The sequence below is a fragment of the Berkeleyomyces rouxiae genome (genome assembly GCF_048999995.1).
Source record: "Berkeleyomyces rouxiae strain 22BRR77 chromosome Unknown BrBRR77_ptg000002l, whole genome shotgun sequence".
NCBI lineage: Eukaryota > Fungi > Ascomycota > Sordariomycetes > Microascales > Ceratocystidaceae > Berkeleyomyces > Berkeleyomyces rouxiae.
Window position 1 is genome coordinate 3,680,114 of NW_027396492.1, and position 17,522 is coordinate 3,697,635.

The 17,522-nt window shown below is 52.8% G+C and overlaps 5 protein-coding genes across 5 annotated transcripts; 1 reads left to right on the forward strand and 4 right to left on the reverse strand.

Moving 5' to 3' along the window:
• Nucleotides 1-1,156: 1,156 nt before the first annotated feature.
• Nucleotides 1,157-4,783, reverse strand: BROUX77_002595 (uncharacterized protein; the record flags this gene model as incomplete). Its single annotated transcript, XM_073747152.1, has 1 exon — nucleotides 1,157-4,783. The coding sequence occupies one exon, from the start codon at nucleotides 4,781-4,783 to the stop codon at nucleotides 1,157-1,159; it is 3,627 nt and encodes a 1,208-aa protein (XP_073607677.1).
• Nucleotides 4,784-4,833: 50 nt separating this feature from the next.
• On the reverse strand, nucleotides 4,834-6,018 carry BROUX77_002596 (uncharacterized protein; the record flags this gene model as incomplete). The annotated part of the gene is made up of 1 exon (XM_073747153.1): nucleotides 4,834-6,018. The coding sequence occupies one exon, from the start codon at nucleotides 6,016-6,018 to the stop codon at nucleotides 4,834-4,836; it is 1,185 nt and encodes a 394-aa protein (XP_073607678.1).
• A 715-nt stretch (nucleotides 6,019-6,733) lies between these two features.
• BROUX77_002597 (uncharacterized protein) lies at nucleotides 6,734-7,086 on the reverse strand (the record flags this gene model as incomplete). Its single annotated transcript, XM_073747154.1, has 2 exons — nucleotides 6,734-6,845; nucleotides 6,938-7,086. The coding sequence occupies 2 exons, from the start codon at nucleotides 7,084-7,086 to the stop codon at nucleotides 6,734-6,736; spliced, it is 261 nt and encodes an 86-aa protein (XP_073607679.1).
• A 689-nt stretch (nucleotides 7,087-7,775) lies between these two features.
• On the forward strand, nucleotides 7,776-10,763 carry BROUX77_002598 (uncharacterized protein; the record flags this gene model as incomplete). The annotated part of the gene is made up of 1 exon (XM_073747157.1): nucleotides 7,776-10,763. One exon carries the CDS (start codon nucleotides 7,776-7,778, stop codon nucleotides 10,761-10,763), a length of 2,988 nt encoding a protein of 995 aa, XP_073607680.1.
• A 998-nt stretch (nucleotides 10,764-11,761) lies between these two features.
• BROUX77_002599 (uncharacterized protein) lies at nucleotides 11,762-16,690 on the reverse strand (the record flags this gene model as incomplete). The annotated part of the gene is made up of 1 exon (XM_073747158.1): nucleotides 11,762-16,690. One exon carries the CDS (start codon nucleotides 16,688-16,690, stop codon nucleotides 11,762-11,764), a length of 4,929 nt encoding a protein of 1,642 aa, XP_073607681.1.
• Nucleotides 16,691-17,522: the final 832 nt, after the last annotated feature.

Genomic DNA, 17,522 nt, shown 5'->3' on the forward strand with positions numbered 1-17,522 from the left:
CCCTCTTCGAAGTCCTGCCTATGGTGGTGCAGGCCAGTCTTGTATCTTGTGCTGAAATACTGCCAAGTTTGACAAGCTGACTTTACCAATTTCTTGTTTTCCCCTTTCACCAATACTCTTTACGGATCCTGCACGTCTTTGTTTCCATGCTGTCTGTCGTCATATACCAATTACCCGATCGATGATGAGTCCCCATTACACATGTTAGTCTATTCTCCCACAACCGGAATCGTGTTCGTTTACATCCATCGAACCATGTCCCAGGGGGTTCTTAGCTATTGTGGAGGCGATTATGTCGCGGCGATTGATGATTGTGCCAACTGAGTAGCCACTCTGGTGTACACTTGTTACCAGAACTTGGTAGTTCTCAGGGGACCGTCTGCATCTTGCAGGCAACAGATTTATGGGCTATGGAACTGAGCGATTGTTGTTTGTTATAACCTACAGGCTTAGCTCTTACTTCTATGACCAATGCCATAACTAGGGAGGACAACAAGGTTGAAAAACCTCTGCCTTTGCGGGTACTGAGCTGCGTTCTCAACTTATCCCCACTTAAGATCCTCGGTGTTACGGGTCGTGGACCCGATGTTGGATCATCTTTGGGCTGATCCATGTTGACCCACTTTTTGTGTGATTTGAAGTTGGGTCCACTTTCGGGTTAGGGTTTGTGGACCCACTTTTAGTCGACCAGGGTGCGACCCACTTTTTGTGTCACAAGGGTCGGGACCCACTTTTATGTGCACGGATGTTGCTCCACTTTTATTGTACAGGGGTCATAGGGCTGGTTGCCCTGGTGGGGCCCACACAACTGGATTCCTGAATGCCTATAAAGCATAGCCAGTTCCCCCATCTTTAGTTTAGATTTTCTTCTTCCTTTTCTTTCTTTTCTTCCCTATGTTAAAGATAATAAATGTAAGGCTTTACGGTCTAAAGGAGAACGCTTTTAGAACAGCAGAAATAAATTAAGAAACAGATAAAGAGAAAAGACTAATGTACAAGAAAACGGGCGGAAACAACACTATCTATATACGCGCGGTAGAGGTATGACGCGTACCCTTGACAACGACGGTGTGCACACGGGTTTGGCAGGCGGTGAGTAACGGCGGTGTAAACAGCGGTGAGGGCGGAGCCTGAGCCTACCTCGATCCATAGATCGTTACAATCGCCTCCTCCTCCCTCTCCTCCGGGGGACTGCTGGCAACTTCCAGGGGCACTCGTGGGTCTGCTCGTATCTCTCGAGCGCTGCTGTGTCTAGGACGTGTGACAAGGGTTCCCATGTTGGCTCTGCCCATCCAGTCCACTGGACGAGCACTTTGTGACGTTTGTCGACGACCTTGTGTTGTAGGATCTCGTCGACAAGGTACTCGCCAGCCACTAAATCGCCGGAGGCTTCTTCGGGCGCGATTGCAGGTGGTTCCGGGTTGGCTAAGACTTGGGAAGGCAGAGGGTCATCACGGGCGCGGCGGACAAGACTCACGTGGAAGACGGGGTGGATACCGGTGGGCGTGTCTAGTTTGACAGCGTGCGTACCGACGACTTGGATAACGCGGTAGGGCAAGGCAAGCCAGTCGAGTGTCTTCGAGGGGCGGATGGTGCGCACGTTGCGCAGACGCAGGTAGACTCGGTCGCCGACTTTGAAAGCTTCCGCTGCCTGGCGTCCCCGGTTGGCATGTCGTTCCTGTGTTTCAAGGGCGAATGCCATGGAGGCCTGGGCGAACGCGGTTGCGTCGCGGTGCTTGGCGAGCCAGTTGTGGCCGGCAGTGGCGGGGGAAACGGTGGAGCCTGGTTCGTGGTCGGTAGTCATGTCAAGGGGGTCAATGTTGTAACCATGGGTGAAGAAAAAAGGGGAAAGGCCAGTGGCAGTAGCAGTGCGATTGTTCAGGGCGACCTGGGCTTGGGGGAGAAGTGCAGCCCAGTCGTCTTGCAGGAAAACAGTGAAGGCACGGAGGTAGGTCTCGATCTCCTGGTTGGAGCGCTCTTGGGCGCCGTCGGTCTCGGGATGGAACGCAGTGGAGAGGCGGCGGGTGATGGAGAGCTGGCGACAGACTTCTGTCCAGAATAAACCGGTGAACTGGGGACCTCGGTCGGACGTGATGGCGCGGGGTAGACCATGGTGGGCAAAGACGTGTGTGATGAAGGCTCTGGCTACGTCAGAGGCAGTATACGATTTCAGCGGTATCAAGATTTTACTCTTTGACAGCCGGTCTGTAATACCTAAGATAGTAGTGCAGCCTTCGGACTCAGGGAGACCGACGATGAAATCCATGGCGAGTTCTTGCCAGGCACGGTCCGGGACGGGCAGGGGCTTCAGGAGGCCACGCTTCTGGTCGCGCCAAATCTTGCTTTTACCGCAAGTGTCGCAATTACCAACGAAGCGGCGGACATCGTCAGAGAGGCCAGGCCAAGCGTAGGAGCGGCTGACTAGATCACGGGTTGCTGATCCTCCAGGGTGACCGGTGAGCGTGGAGTCGTGGACTTGCTGGATGATACGAGTGCGGAGGGGCTCGTAGTACGGGATCCACAGGCGGTCACGCCAGAGGAGACGGGTGGCGGAGTCGAGGGTACACTCGCTGATCTGCCAAGGAAGGCCCCACTCGTTGGGGAACGAGCGGGCTTGTTCTTGGACAGCTTGTCGCGCTTGCCAATAACGTTCGTTATGGGTAAGTGCCGAGTGCCAGAGGGTCTGGAGTTCCGGGTCAGCAAAAGGGGCATCTAGGGCAGCGTGGTCGAGGGTCAGGGTTCCTTCAGGGTCTTTGTCAGGCTCTTTAGCCCAAACGGCGGCGGCAATGACGAAGTCGGGCCCGTCAGGGCGCAGAACTTGGTGGACACGGGACTGGAGGCGTTCATCGGAGAGGTCTTGGGGCAGGTCTTGGTCGCGGCGGGAAAGGGCATCGGAGGTCACTTGAGTAACGCCGGGTCGATGAATTAACCGAAAGTCGAACTCGGACAATTCATGGGCCCAGCGGCGTTGGCGTTCTGACAGGGTTCTTTGCTTCTGGAAGTACAAAAGGTTCTGGTGGTCGGTGTGTACTTCGAACGGGATGCCAGCGAGGTAGGAGCGCCAAGCGCGGAGGCAGGAGTGGATGGCCAACATTTCCTTATCGTGGATAGGATAGTTGACTTCCGCTGGGCTGAGCTTTCGCGAGAAGTAAGCAACAGGACGCCAAAGAGAATCAGCACCTTGCTGTCTGAGGGAACCTCCCAGGGCCCAGCCGGAAGCATCGGCTTCAACGATGGTGGGGAGGTCAGGGTCAAAGGTGGCAAGGAGCGGGGCAGAGACAAGGGCCTTCTTCAAAGCTTCAAACGAACGGAGTTGTTCGTCTTCCCACTTGAAGGGTTGATCCTTCTTGGTCAGCAGAGTCAGGGGAGCAGCGACGGTGGAGTATTCGGGGACAAAACAGCGGTAGAAGTTGGCAAACCCAAGAAAACTACGGACTCCGCGGACAGACGTGGGAGCCTCCCATTCCTGGATAGCCTTGACTTTGTCTGGGTCTGCACGGATGCCGGAGCCGGGTTCAACGATGAAACCAAGGTACTTGATGGACGGGGACTCAAATTCACTTTTATCCCAGTCAAGCTGTAAGCCAGCATCTCCGAGAGCGCGGATGATCTGACAGACAAGGTTACGGTGTTCTTTGCGGGAGTCAGAGCTGTAGATCACTACATCGTCGAGGTAAGCAGAGCAGGAGATACCGAGCCAGCGGGAGAGCACATGATTGATAAAACGTTGGAAAGCAGCAGGAGCACCAGTGAGGCCGAAAGGGGTGACTAGCCATTCATACGCTCCGAGATGGGTGCGGAAGGCCGTGTAGGCTTCACTACCTTCTTTCAGGCGGAGACGGTGGAACGCGGAGATTACATCGACCTTGGAGACGTACTTGGCGGCAGCGATGTCACGGAGGGTGTCGTTGATCAGTGGTAACGGGTAACCATCCTTCTCTGTGACGCTGTTCAGGGCACGGTAGTCTACGCAAAAACGAAGACCACCACCAGGTTTCTTCACGAAGATGACAGGAGCACCTCCCTCAGCACTACTGGCTCGGATAAAGCCAGCGTCGAGCAAGTCGTAGAGAGTTTTCCGGAGCAGCAGCAGTTCTTCTCGGCTCATTGAGTACAGAGGGCACGAGGGCGGGGACAAGCCTGGTTTAAGGCGGATCTCTGTATCAATGCCAGGGCGGTTCGGGGGGAGCTCGGAAGCTTTCTTCCTGTCGAAAGCGTCGATGACAGGAAGGAGCCACTCGGGACAGTTGGCGCGGGGGTCGGTGTAAATTTTGGCCTTGAGGGCCTTCTCAATGTCGTGAAGAGTGGCGGAGAAGATGCGGACATTGTGAGAACGGCGGGCTCTGAGGTGAAAGGCGCGGACGGCGTGGGCAGTAACAGGGAGGACATCGGGATTGGCAGTACAGTTGGTAAGACGAAGGGGAGTGGGCAAGCGGATGAAGACTTCGTTCTGGGCAGGGCGGAGGGAAGCGTCGTGCTTGGCAATCCAGCCTTGACCCAGGATGAGGTCCTCAGTCTGACCAGGGACGATGTAAGCGTAGAGTTTCTCGTCCAATCCTCCGAGACCAAGGTCAAAAACGGCGACTTGATCGATGACGGGTGGGTTTTGGTCATTAACTACTTGAGCAATTGGACGAGGGCAGATGGGCAGGATAGTAGCGTGGGCGCGGGTGGCGGTGCGCGGAGAGACGGTGGCAAGACACAGGCAACCGGAGTCGACGAAGGCAGAGGTAGAACAAGTTTTATTGAGAACAACATCTATATAGGTACCTCTAGCCCCCATTTCCTCCCGAGCGATCTTCTCTCCTTGGGGCTCTAGACGGCGACGTTCGCCTAGAGCTCTCCATTTCCCGACATGTCGCGGGACGCGGGCGTGGGCACAGGCAGGGGCAGAGCTGGGGTCGGCGCAGCAAGCTGGGGAAGGTTGGTGGAGCGGACAGGGACGGTAGTAGTGGGGACAAAGTTCAGTGGACAGTTCTGGCGCAGATGGCCAGTCTGGCGGCAGCGGAAGCAGGCGCGGTTGCGGCGGAGGCGCTCGCGCTCCTCGTCGGTCAGGGGCTGAAGGGCCGTGGCAGTGACAGTGGGAGTCCAATCCATAGCATCGGGGTGACGAGCAGCAGCCGACGGGGGAACGGAGGAAACAAAAGGGCCAGCAGGAGCAGGGGAAACAGGGTGGGCAGCGTACGGAGAGTAGGTCGTGTTATCAGTGAAAGCGGAGTAGTGGCCGCGGCGGGGACGAGGTAGGAATTGCTCAGCCTTGGAAGCGACGTTTTGCATGCAGTTGGTAAATTCAGGGTACGTCGCGGGGACGTTGACATAGACCATCGCTTGTCGGAGGGCAGGCGCCATGGCGGTTTGCAACTTCGAAATGCGGTTGCGGTCGCCAATGATGTTGGCGTCCTGGAGGACTTTTTCGAAGCGGGGCAGGAACAAGGCGAAGGGTTCAGAGGGTCCCTGGCGCATGTTGTCCAGGTGGAAGAGAGCACGGTCAGCAGCAAAGGGGTCGATGAATATGGAGTCCAAGTACTCCAGGAACTGGTGGGGCCCGGTGTCGTTCAGCAAGCCCTGCTCGAAGTACGCCACGACGAGGTTCTGGGCTTCTACCGTCATACGCGCAAAAAGGTACGCGTATTGCTTGCGGTGGTCACCGATTGACTCGCTGTCCAGTGCAAGCTTGGAGCGGGCACTCAGGGCCCAGACGCGGTAGGCAGAGCGTTGGCCGGAAAACAAGGCGATATCCGGGAGGGCACGCTTCCTCGGTTCGAGGTTTCTTTCCGTAGTTGCAACGGGCACGGGAGCAGCGGGGACAGCAGTGGGGACAGGGGACGCAGGGACGACGGCGGGAGCGGAAGTAGCGGTGGCAGCACGGGCAAAAGCTTGGAGATCGGCGATGGCCTGATCTCGTTTTTGTTGGCCACTGTTGAACTCGTCGCGCAATTGTTGTTGCGCGTGGTCGTGCTTCTCGTTGAGCTGCTGGATGGCTTGCAGCATATTACGGATAGGGCCCAAGGAAACCATTAGGGTTCTAGAAAGCCAACGACTCAGGACAATGATAGGTTCCAGAGGTGGACAGTCAGGCCTGCGCGGATATACGGCCGGGAGGAGAGGATAGAACTCTCTAGGTCGTATGGTCGGTTTGAGGTAAAGAGGCACACTCAACTAATTGATCTTATAACACACGGAAGGGAATAAACAATCACAGGAACACTGAGGTAACGAAGACGACAGAAGGTACTGATGCAATGAAGGCTATCAAGAAACAAGTGATAATTAAAGATATAGTACTAAAGAAGAAGGTACTATCGAAGAAGTGATACTATAAACTAGTATACAAAGAAGAATGGCAAAAGGGGTGTATGTGATTGTTAAGCTTGGGGAGCAAGAGTTAACCTGATCACACAGGGCAGAAGGCAACGCTATTTAAGGCGTTGCAGATTCTGACAACAGAGATCTTCCCAAGCTAGAACCAAATCACAGATAACCGAAAGTGGGGACATACGTAACTCAACGTTACCAGACGCTACTATCAAACCGGATGTTAGTTCACGAGATAAACCAACACGGCAGCAGCAGAACTGAAAATCCCTCAAGACACCCAGGCAACGATATGTCGCGTTACAGCGATATCGGCCTAACAGGTGTGGGCCCCACGCTCAAACGCTGTTGACACAAAAGGAACGAGAATAGCAGTCAACTCAGAATAAGCTGCATCAACTGCAGAGTACCGAGTTACCTAATAGCGATGATCTATAGTGTGCAAGCCGGCCACACCCGAGTAGATAAACCGGAGTGACACCTCAAGGTTACACAGACCACCAAGTGGTATAACCGTATCATCATACGTCCTTGGAACATTAGCGTGACACAACGGAAGCGGGGTAAGGTGCCAGGCATAACCCTATGCAATGGCAATGGCAAGAATGGCTATTCATGACACAGCAGATCTTGAAGCGACGGGGCCGCCGGGGCTGGAACAGGGACAGTAGGATCGGACATGGCTGTCGGAGGAGGCTCAGAGTCGAAGAAGACGGTGTTGTTGGAAGTGGTGTCAGAGTCGGGGTCGGTGGTAGGTGCACAGTAGGGCATGTGACGGTGGAACAAAAGAGGAACAGAGAGAAACGATGTACAGGTGGCGGGTGGTAACGAGGAAAAGGTACGAAGACAGGGTAAAAGAAACGAGGACAGTGTAAACAAGGGTAGATCTGTTTCTATTGTAAGGCTTTACGGTCTAAAGGAGAACGCTTTTAGAACAGCAGAAATAAATTAAGAAACAGATAAAGAGAAAAGACTAATGTACAAGAAAACGGGCGGAAACAACACTATCTATATACGCGCGGTAGAGGTATGACGCGTACCCTTGACAACGACGGTGTGCACACGGGTTTGGCAGGCGGTGAGTAACGGCGGTGTGCAAGGCGGTGTGGACGGCGGTGTAAACGGCGGTGAGGGCGGAGCCTGAGCCTACCTCGATCCATAGATCGTTACAATAAACAGCATTTGGTCATAACTATGAGATTTTCTCATACTTAGTGAAACCCGTCACATATTATCTTTAACATCTTCTTGAGTTTTCTCACGATCCCCTGGAGTTACGGGATCCGTTCAAGAAGTTTTACACACAGTTTTCATCCCTCTATTTGGATATGTTCCTATCCCTGTTCTACCTGTTTGTTTTTATCCTATTTGGGCAAGTGCAATCTTATGCCATGTCGAGCCCTAGGACCCCCAGTTTTCCGCCTTTCCTCCCCGCCACGTTGCCACCCCAGGTCGCCACCATGCCTCAGCAGACCGAAGTCAACCCGCAGCCTGATGTTACCACGTTCGAGCTTTTACAGTCAGTGCATCAGCTGTTATCGAGTCAACAATGTTCCCCCTCTCCCACACACAATATCTCATGGCCCCAGTGGGATGGTCAGCCCTCTTCGTTCAAGCGTTTCTTCAATCAACTGAAGCTTAGAGCCCGGATCAGCCATCGCCACCGCCTCACTCCCAGCGAAATATGTTTCGAAATCTTTATGAGTATTCCCCAAAGCCAGCAGCCACGTTTGGATCTTTGGCTCGATCAAGGGGAAGCTCACGACTGGGACTGGGAGAAGCTTTTAGAACACATCAACGACCAGTTCACCGACAAGCAAGCTGTGATGAAGGCAGGTCAGAAGTTGATGACCATGAGAATGGGAGAAGCGCAGACTTTCAAGGCGTTTCTGCAAGACTACGAATATTCGCTGAGCGCCTGTGGAGGTTGGCATTGGCCCGACAGATGCAAGATCCTATTCATAGATGCGGCCCTCAACGACACATTACAGTACCACCTCACTCCGAAGAAGTTACCCGACGACGATTACAACAAGTGGGTGACGAAAGTACGGACTATAGCTGGAAGAGTTGAGTGCTTGCCGCAATACGAAGCAAGATATAGAGAAGGATCTAGCAGCACGTGGTATGTGCAACAGCCAGTCGACCAAGAGGAGTTCCCGATCCCTGAAGCCGCGGAAGAATCGACAGACGAAGAAGACACCGAAGACGGACCCGAAGTACAGGTCCGGAAAGTACAGTTTCAGCAGAAGTCAGAAGTAGCAGCGTTGATCTCCCAGTTGGAGACCGCTGCCAAGATTATAGAAAAGAAGAGCCAGCAGAAGTTTGCTGAACCCCCGAAGCCACGAGCGCCATGGAGAGCGCAATCTGATATCGAAAAGGCACGACTACGACAAGCCTGTTTCCGTTGTTTAGAGCAGGGCCATCGTTCATTTAGGTGCCCGAAGTTTCGCCCAGCAGAATCGCCCGCAGAAGTACATGCAACGACAACCCCGGAGAACCACAGTATCGACAAGAAGGTTACCAGGAGAGAATCCCCCACGAAGGACCGGCATGAACCTATTTCGCCACGGAAGACAAAGATTACGGATGCCCCCAAACAAGCGATTTCCCAAATGCATTCGTCCCCGTTCCTGATCGAAGCCTTCATTGATAACTCCTTCTACTGTGACGCCTTATTCGATAGCGGGTGCCTAGTGACGTCAGCCTTCAACGAATCGTTAGTGAAAAAGAAAGGCTTGCAACGGATGCCGATAACGAAGCGTGAGCTACGGTTAGCCGAGAATGACAACAAGAAGAGATGGATTTCGGAAATTGCCTTTTGTGAGCTCGACATCGACGGACGCAAAGAAACAGTCTATGGTTACGTTATCCCCAATCTAGCTTACGACATGATTTTGGGAAAGCCATGGATGGAGCGCAACGATGTCGTTTATTTGGCCAAGGAACGAGTTATTCGTCTAGGTTCCGGAGCTGACGCCCTTATGGTTCGAGAGAAAGGTTGGCTCGACGCGCATGTTCCAGGCGCAAAGGCAAACATGGTTATGGCATCTGTTTTCGCCGCTGAGATTCGCCATAGCAAGAAGAAGAAGGAAGAGATCCAAGTTTTCGCCGCCACGATCCACGACATCAACAAGGCTCTTGAAGTTAAGCGTCGCATGACCCTAGGAGAGATTACCGAGCAGCTTCCCGAAGAACTGAAGCACCTCGGCCACGTGTTCTTAGACGACGAGAAAAGAGACTTACCCCCCAACCGCCCCGGTATCGACCACGCTATCAAGTTAACCAAGGACAACAACGGCAAAGAGAAAGAAGTCCCGTGGGGCCCGCTGTACGGTATGTCTCGAGATGAACTCTTGGTCCTGCGTAAAACACTTTCGGATCACTTGGACAAGAATTGGATCCGAGCCAGCAGTTCGCCCGGTGGTGCGCCAGTCCTGTTTGTACGGAAGCCCGGGGGTGGCCTACGATTCTGCGTCGACTACCGTGGTATCAACGCCATCACGGAGAAAGACCGCTACCCCCTGCCCCTCATTAGCGAGACGCTGCGTTCGTTAGCCAAGGCCCGTTACTTCACCAAGGTTGACGTGCGCGCTGCGTTTCACAAGATTCGTGTCAAAGAGGGCGATGAATGGAAGACGGCTTTCCGGACAAGATTTGGCCTTTACGAGTGGCTTGTTACGCCTTTTGGACTTACTGGAGCACCGGCGACCTTCCAAAGATATATCAACAGCACACTGCGCGAACATTTGGACGATTTCTGTTCCGCCTACCTCGATGATGTTCTGATTTATACCGATGGTAGTCGCAAGGAGCACATGGAAAAGGTCGAGCTCGTGCTGAAGAAGTTGGGAGATGCGGGTCTGTGTTTGGACCTTAACAAGTGCGAGTTCGCAGTTACGGAAACGAAGTATTTGGGTTTCATCATTCAGGCCGGCCAAGGAGTCAAGGTTGACCCAGCGAAGGTCGCGGCTATACGAGAGTGGGTTCCGCCAACCAACGTCAAGGGGGTCCGCAGTTTTATCGGATTCGCCAATTTTTATCGTCAGTTCATCGACTCGTTTAGCGAAGTGGCGGCCCCTTTGGTCAGTTTAACGAAGAAGGGTGTCCCGTGGAAATGGGGCCAAGCCGAAGAGCGCGCGTTCGAGACGCTCAAGAATTTGTTCATCACGGCACCAGTTTTAGCAATGTGGGACGAAGACCGAACGACGGTGGTGGAGTGCGACTGCTCTGGTTGGGCACTTGGAGGCACTCTATCCCAGGTTGATGATGATGGCAAGTTGCGTCCGGTTGCGTTTTTCTCCAAGAAGTTGAGTCCTGCCGAAGTTAATTACGAGATTCACGACAAGGAGCTTTTGGCAATCGTAAAATGCCTTGAAGAATGGCGAGGCGAACTCAAGAGTTTGGGAGCGCCTTTCAAGATTTTGTCCGACCACAAGAACCTGTGACGGGTTTCACTAAGTATGAGAAAATCTCATAGTTATGACCAAATGCTGTTTATTATCTTTAACATAGGGAAGAAAAGAAAGAAAAAGAAGAAGAAAATCTAAACTAAAGATGGGGGAACTGGCTCTGCTTTATAGGCATTCAGGAATCCAGTTGTGTGGGCCCCACCAGGGCAACCAGCCCTATGACCCCTGTACAATAAAAGTGGAGCAACATCCGTGCACATAAAAGTGGGTCCCGACCCTTGTGACACAAAAAGTGGGCCGACCCCTGGTCGAATAAAAGTGGGTCGACAAACCCTAACCCGAAAGTGAACCCAACTTCAAATCACACAAAAAGTGGGTCAACATGGATCAGCCCAAAGATGATCCAACATCGGGTCCACGACCCGTAACATTACCCCCCTCCTCTCGTCCGTGTGCGGGGGCCTGTCCGGGCGTCAGCTTCTGGTACGCCCACATCGTCTTCTGTTCCAAACTCGGCTTCGAACATCTCAAGCGCTTCGGTGTCCTCGAAATCAACGCGCGGTCTCCAATCTGGCTCTGCGTATCCGGCCCATTTGACAAGAACTTCTCTGCGGTAGCCTCTTCCAACGCGTCTCTGGCTGTGACGGGTTGTCTAAGTACGGAGAAAACTCATAGTTAGGTCCAATGCTGTTTATTATCTTTAACATAGGGAAGAAAAGAAAGAAAAGGAAGAAGAAAATCCAAACTAAAGATGGGGGAACTGGCTCTGCTTTATAGGCGTTCGACAATCCAGTTGTGCGCCCCACCAGGGCAACCAGCCCTATGACCCCTGTACAATAAAAGTGGAGCAACACCCGTGCACATAAAAGTGGGTCCCGACCCCTGTGACACAAAAAGTGGGTCGCACCCTGGTCGACTAAAAGTGGGTCCACAAACCCTAACCCGAAAGTGGACCCAACTTCAAATCACACAAAAAGTGGGTCAACATGGATCAGCCCAAAGATGATCCAACGTCGGGTCCACGACCCGTAACATTACCCCCCTCCTCTCATCCGTGTGCGGGGGCCTGTCATAGCGCCAGTCTGTGGCTCTCCAACGTCATCCTCATCTCCAAACTCGGCTTCGAAAGTCTCCAGTGCTTCCGTCTCCTCAAAGTCGGCTCGCGGTCTCCAGTCTGGCTCTGCATACCCTGCCCATTTGACAAGTACCTCTCTGCGGTAGCCTCTTCCTACGCGTCTCCGGCGGCTTCTCAAGATTCGCTCGACCAAGTATTCAGGCTCTCCATATTCGTTCTCTTCGAGCGCGGGGGGTTGCGTGTCGTCGGTCTTTTGGGAGGGGAGTGGATTCCCGGCTGCTCTCTTGATCAGGTCGACATGGAACTTCGGGTAGATATTCGTAGGCACATCAAGCTCGACAACGTGGGGAGATACGACTTTCGTCACTCGGTATTTGGCGTTGACCCACGACATTTTCTTGGAAATCTGGGGTGTCGAAATGTTCTTTAGCTTGAGCCACACTAGGTCGCCTACTTCGAAACGCTCTTGGCTGCTGCGTGACTTGTTGGCCTGATTCTCCATTTCTTGCTGTCGTGACCCCATGGCGGCTTGTGCCAACTCCCAGCCTTCACGGAATCTCTCAACGAATCTCTCGGCGTCTTGCTGTTCCAGTGTCTTCGGCGACTCTTCCGGTTGGACTTGCTCGATCGTGTCCACATGGTAGCCGTGGGTGAGGAAAAACGGGCTCACCCCCATGGACGTATTGCGGTTGTTGATGGCTAACATTGCGGCAGGCAACAGTTCCGGCCAGTCGTACTGGGAATAGGTAACGAACGCTCTCATGTACGCCAACACTTCCTGGTTCATCCGTTCCGTGGCTCCGTCTGTCTGGGGATGGAATCCCGTGGATAGTCTTCTCTCGATGCCGGTTAAACGACATAGGCTGCTCCAGAATTCGCTCGTCCAGTTGGTTCCTCTGTCTGACGTGAGTGCGCGTGGGAAGCCGTGATATTTCCAGTGACATTGCAAGAATCGCTCGGCGCAATGTGTCGCTGTCATTGTTGTCATCGCTTCAAGGGTCACAGCTCCTGTCAATCTGTCGACAATCACCATCAGATATCTCGGGTCGCCGTGCTTCCGTGCCGGCAGTTCAGTCATGAAATCGATTCCCAGCTCTGAATGTGGTCTTTCTGGTATCGGTAGTGGTCGCAGTAGTCCTTTCTTCCGTTCTCGCCAAACTTTGGATCTTCCGCACACGTCGCAGTTCGCACAGAAGCGACGTACATCTCTTGAAATACCGGGCCAGAAGAAGTCGCGCGATAGGATGGCAAGCGTGCCGTCTCGTCCCGGGTGGCCAGTAACGTGTGAATCATGTGTACTCTGAATCAACGCTGTCCGTAGGGGCTCCCAGTCTGGTATAAAAAGCTTCTGTCGATATACAAGGGCGCCTCGGTTGTCGAATTCGCATTCGGCTATGGATATAGCCACCTTCTTGGTCAGTGTCGGCGGGAAACTTCTCTCTGCGGCCGCTAGAGCCTTGTACATCTCGTGGAAATCGCTGTCCTTCGTCTTGGCTTCGTCCCACAGGTGCTGTAAATCTTGTTGCGGGAATATCTGATCTCCGTGGGGGACAATGTCGGTTCTCTGAACGATCTCCGCCGGGGACAGGCCTACTGTCGTTGCTTCGGGAAGCCAGTGGTCCTTGACTAGCTTCATGATTCGGGATTTGAGTCGCTCATCATCTTCACCCTGGGGGGTGTCCTGCTCTCGTCGACTCAGTGCATCGGGCTTTCCGTTCTTGACTCCTGCTCGAAACTCCAGCTGGAAGTTGTACTCTGAAAGGGTCTGTGACCACCGAACCTGTCTCTCCGATAGCTTGCGCGTTGTCATAAAATATTGAAGATTCCTGTGGTCGGTAAGAATCTTAAACGGGGCTCCAAGACTCTTTAGTTCGCCTCTCCATTCTTCAAGACACTTTATGACAGCCAACAACTCTTTATCATGGATCTCGTAGTTGACTTCGGCGGGGCTCAGCTTCTTCGAGAAAAATGCAACGGGGCGGAGGCTTCCAGTCTCGTCGACCTGCGACAGCGTACCTCCCAGTGCCCATCCTGAGCAGTCGCACTCTACTATTGTAGGCCGTTCTTCATCCCACATTGCTAGCACGGGGGCTCTCATGAAGTCGTTCTTCAGCTTCTCAAAGGCTTGGTCTTCTGTCTTGCCCCACTTCCACGGCTCTTCTTTCTTCGTAAGTCGAACTAACGGCGCTGCAACTTCGCTGAATAACGGGATAAATTGGCGGTAAAAATTCGCAAAGCCAAGAAAACTGCGGACGCCTTTCACATTCGTCGGAGGCTGCCACTCGCGGATTGCAGCCACTTTGGCGGGATCGACTTTTATCCCCTCTCCGGCCTGGATGATAAAGCCCAGGTACTTCGTCTCGGTCACTGCAAACTCGCACTTGTTCAGGTCTAAACGTAGACCAGCATCGCCCAATCTCTTCAACACAAGATTCACCTTTCTCATGTGGTCTTTGTGACTTCCGTCGGTGTAAATCAGTACATCGTCGAGGTACGCGGAACAAAAGTCATCCAAATAGTCGCGGAGCGTGCTGTTGATGTATCGTTGAAACGTGGCGGGTGCTCCGGATAGTCCAAAGGGCGTAACTAGCCACTCGTAGAGGCCGAACCTGGTCCGGAAAGCGGTTTTCCATTCATCGCCTTCCGTGATTCGTATCTTGTGAAACGCTGCGCGGACATCGACCTTGGTAAAATAGCGTGCCTTGGCTAGCGCTCTCAGAGTTTCACTGATCAGCGGCAGCGGGTAACGATCTTTCTCAGTTATGTCATTCAGTGCTCGATAGTCCACGCAGAATCTCAGACCGCCTCCGGGTTTCCGAACAAACAGGACCGGGGCGCCTCCGGGGGAGCTGCTAGCGCGAATCCATCCCTTGTCCAAATGGTCTGCGAGCGTCTTGCGCAGAACCAACAATTCATCTCTCGACATGTTGTACAGGGGGCCCCATGGAACCTCTTTCTCTCGTCCTTGGTCGTCTTTCTTCATCTTTATGGCGTGGTCGATGCCTGGTCGGTTGGGCGGTAAATCTCCTTCGCCATCGTCTAGGAAAATCGGTGCTAAATGCTTGAGTTCCTGCGGGAGTCTCTCGGAAATCTCTTCTCTCGTGAGGCGGGCTTTCACCTCAAGGGCCTTGTTGATGTCTTGAATGGAGGCCGAAAACACTTGTAGCTTCTGTTTGCTCTTCCTTCCTCGTCGGATCTCTGCAGCAAAAACTGCTGCCATCACCATGCTTGCTTTCGGGGTGCCAGCGTGCGCTTCACGCCAGCCTTTTTCTCGGACAATAAGTCGGTCTCCTTGATCTTTGAAGGTAATCATTCGTTCTTTCGCGGAGTACACGACGTCGTTCTTCTCCATCCAGGGCTTTCCCAGGATCATGTCGTAGGCTAAATTCGGTATGACGTAACCGTAAACTTTCTCTTTGCGACCGTCGATATCAATGTCGCACACTGCAATCTCTGAAATCCATCTCTTCTTCGTGTCGTTTTCTGCAAGTAGTAGTTCTCTTCTCTTTACGGGGATACGCTGAAGACCCCGTCGCTTGACTAGACTTTCGTCAAATGCTGATGTTACCAAGCATCCAGTGTCGAGCAGTGCGTCACAATAAAAGAAGTTGTTGACGAAGGTCTCGATCAAAAACGGTGTGGAATGCATGTGGTTGACTGCATCAGCATTGGCGGCATTGGTGTCGGTTCTCTTCTTGCGTCTTCTCTTCTTTAAACTCTGGGGCCGAAATTCGTCAGAGTCCACTCTTTTGTCCGCCTCGTGCGGAACGCTCTCGATAATCTCGTTCATCGGCTCTGAAACTTCTGGAATCATCGTGTGATTCACTCTCGCCGGTCGACGGCTCGGGGCAAACTTCGGGCAGTCAAGGGACCGGTGGCCCGTGGCAAGGCAACGGAAACAGGCGTTGCCAGACTTCGCCTTCTCTTTCTCATCTGCAGATCTCCAAGGTGCGCGGGGTTTGACGGAACGGGCGCGTTGGCTTTCATTGCTTTGGAGCGGCGTGTGGAAGGCGTTGACACTCATTGTCACGCGTTCTTCATCATTGTCGGGGTGCAGTTGCTGGTCCACGACGCTCGGGGTTACAACTTTGGCGAACATTGTTTCCGCTTTCGTCTCGGTGTACCACGTCAAAGTCTTCGACGGGTCCTTGGGACTATATCCTGGTAGCGCTTCCACTCGTCCGGCTACCCTCTTTACCTTCTCGACCCATCTCGGGTAGTCGTCGTTGGGGAGGTTTTTAACTGTGAGGTACACCTGAAGTGTCGAGTTTATGGCGGAGTTCAGGTGTAAAATCTTAACGCGGTCGGGCCAGTCCAAACCTCCACATAAGCCAACTTGGTGCTCGAAATCTTGTAGGAAAGACACAAAACTCTGGTGACTTCCCATCTGTATAGCGCAGAGCTTCTGGCCTGCCTTCTGGATCGCGTCCTTGTCTTCAAACTGGTCGTTGATGTGCTGAAGAAAACTCTTCCAATCCCAATTGTGTATGGCGCCATCGGTGAACCATTGTTCTACTCTCGCTTGTTGCTCAGCGTGAATACTCATGAAAATGCTGAGACAAATTGCTTGGGAAGACCCGATGACGTGAGCTGCGATTTGCGCGCGGACCTTCAACTGTTTAAAATATCTGGGGAAGGACAAAAGCTTTCCATCCCACTCTGGCCACGGTGCGTTGTAGCGGTGGTTAATCATCGGTTGTGAAGGTGGTAGGGCAAGTGCAGGCGCGGGAGGAGCCGGGGCTTGTAGTTTCGCGTGGTTCTGTAGTATCATCTGGACTATTGCGAGTTGCTGAGGCGTAAATACTTCTAATCCTGGGGTATTGGTGGGCTGCTCCTGTTGGGAGTCGCGGGGTAGCCCGGACAGAACATCTTCTGTTTTGTCGTTCATCGTTAAAGTATACTATCTCACGGCCTGAATGCGAGTCCTAACTTCTTTCGTCACGTGCGGAACGTGGTATTCTTCGCTTAAGAACCTTGACACTTATGCAAGGTCGGCGGACTTCGGATGGTGGGGGGACGGGAAGCTTCCTCACAGGCTTCTAAGAGAACGTAAGGGGTAATGAAGCTTCCTCACAAGCTTCTAAGACAACAAGGGGTAGTGAAGCTTCCTCACAAGCTTCTAAGATAAAAAAATTGTGATGTTAAAGATAATATGTGACGGGTTGTCTAAGTACGGAGAAAACTCATAGTTAGGTCCAATGCTGTTTATGTCATGAATAGCTATCCTGACACTGCTCATGCTAAGGGTTATGCATGAGACCTACCCCACTCTTCTTTTCCACAACGCCGAAGGTCGGCGACCTATGAAGATGCGCTTATGGCACAGGTTGGTCTGTGTAGATCGTGAGTTGATCAACGGATATGAGGTTGTCGTGGGATGTGCTGAGCACGGGTGCTCTGATAGACGTTGTTCTGCTGCTGCGGAGTTTTCTTGTTGCAATTGCCATTGCGTGCTTAGGTGGGGGTTGTTATCTGGTTCGATTGTTACGAACCTGTTACGTCTTGTTTACACGAGACTTATCTTTTGTTCGTAGTTAGATGTTGATTGTTTCTAGCTTGGGAAGACAGAGTTTTGTCAGGAGCGCCGACAACATAAATATCGTCGTCTCCTGCCCTGAGTTGATCAGGTTTACTCTTGTTCTCCAAGCTTAACAATCACATGCACTTGCTTACCTTCTTCTTCTTCTTTATACCATTCTGTTCTTGCTTTCTTTGCAGTT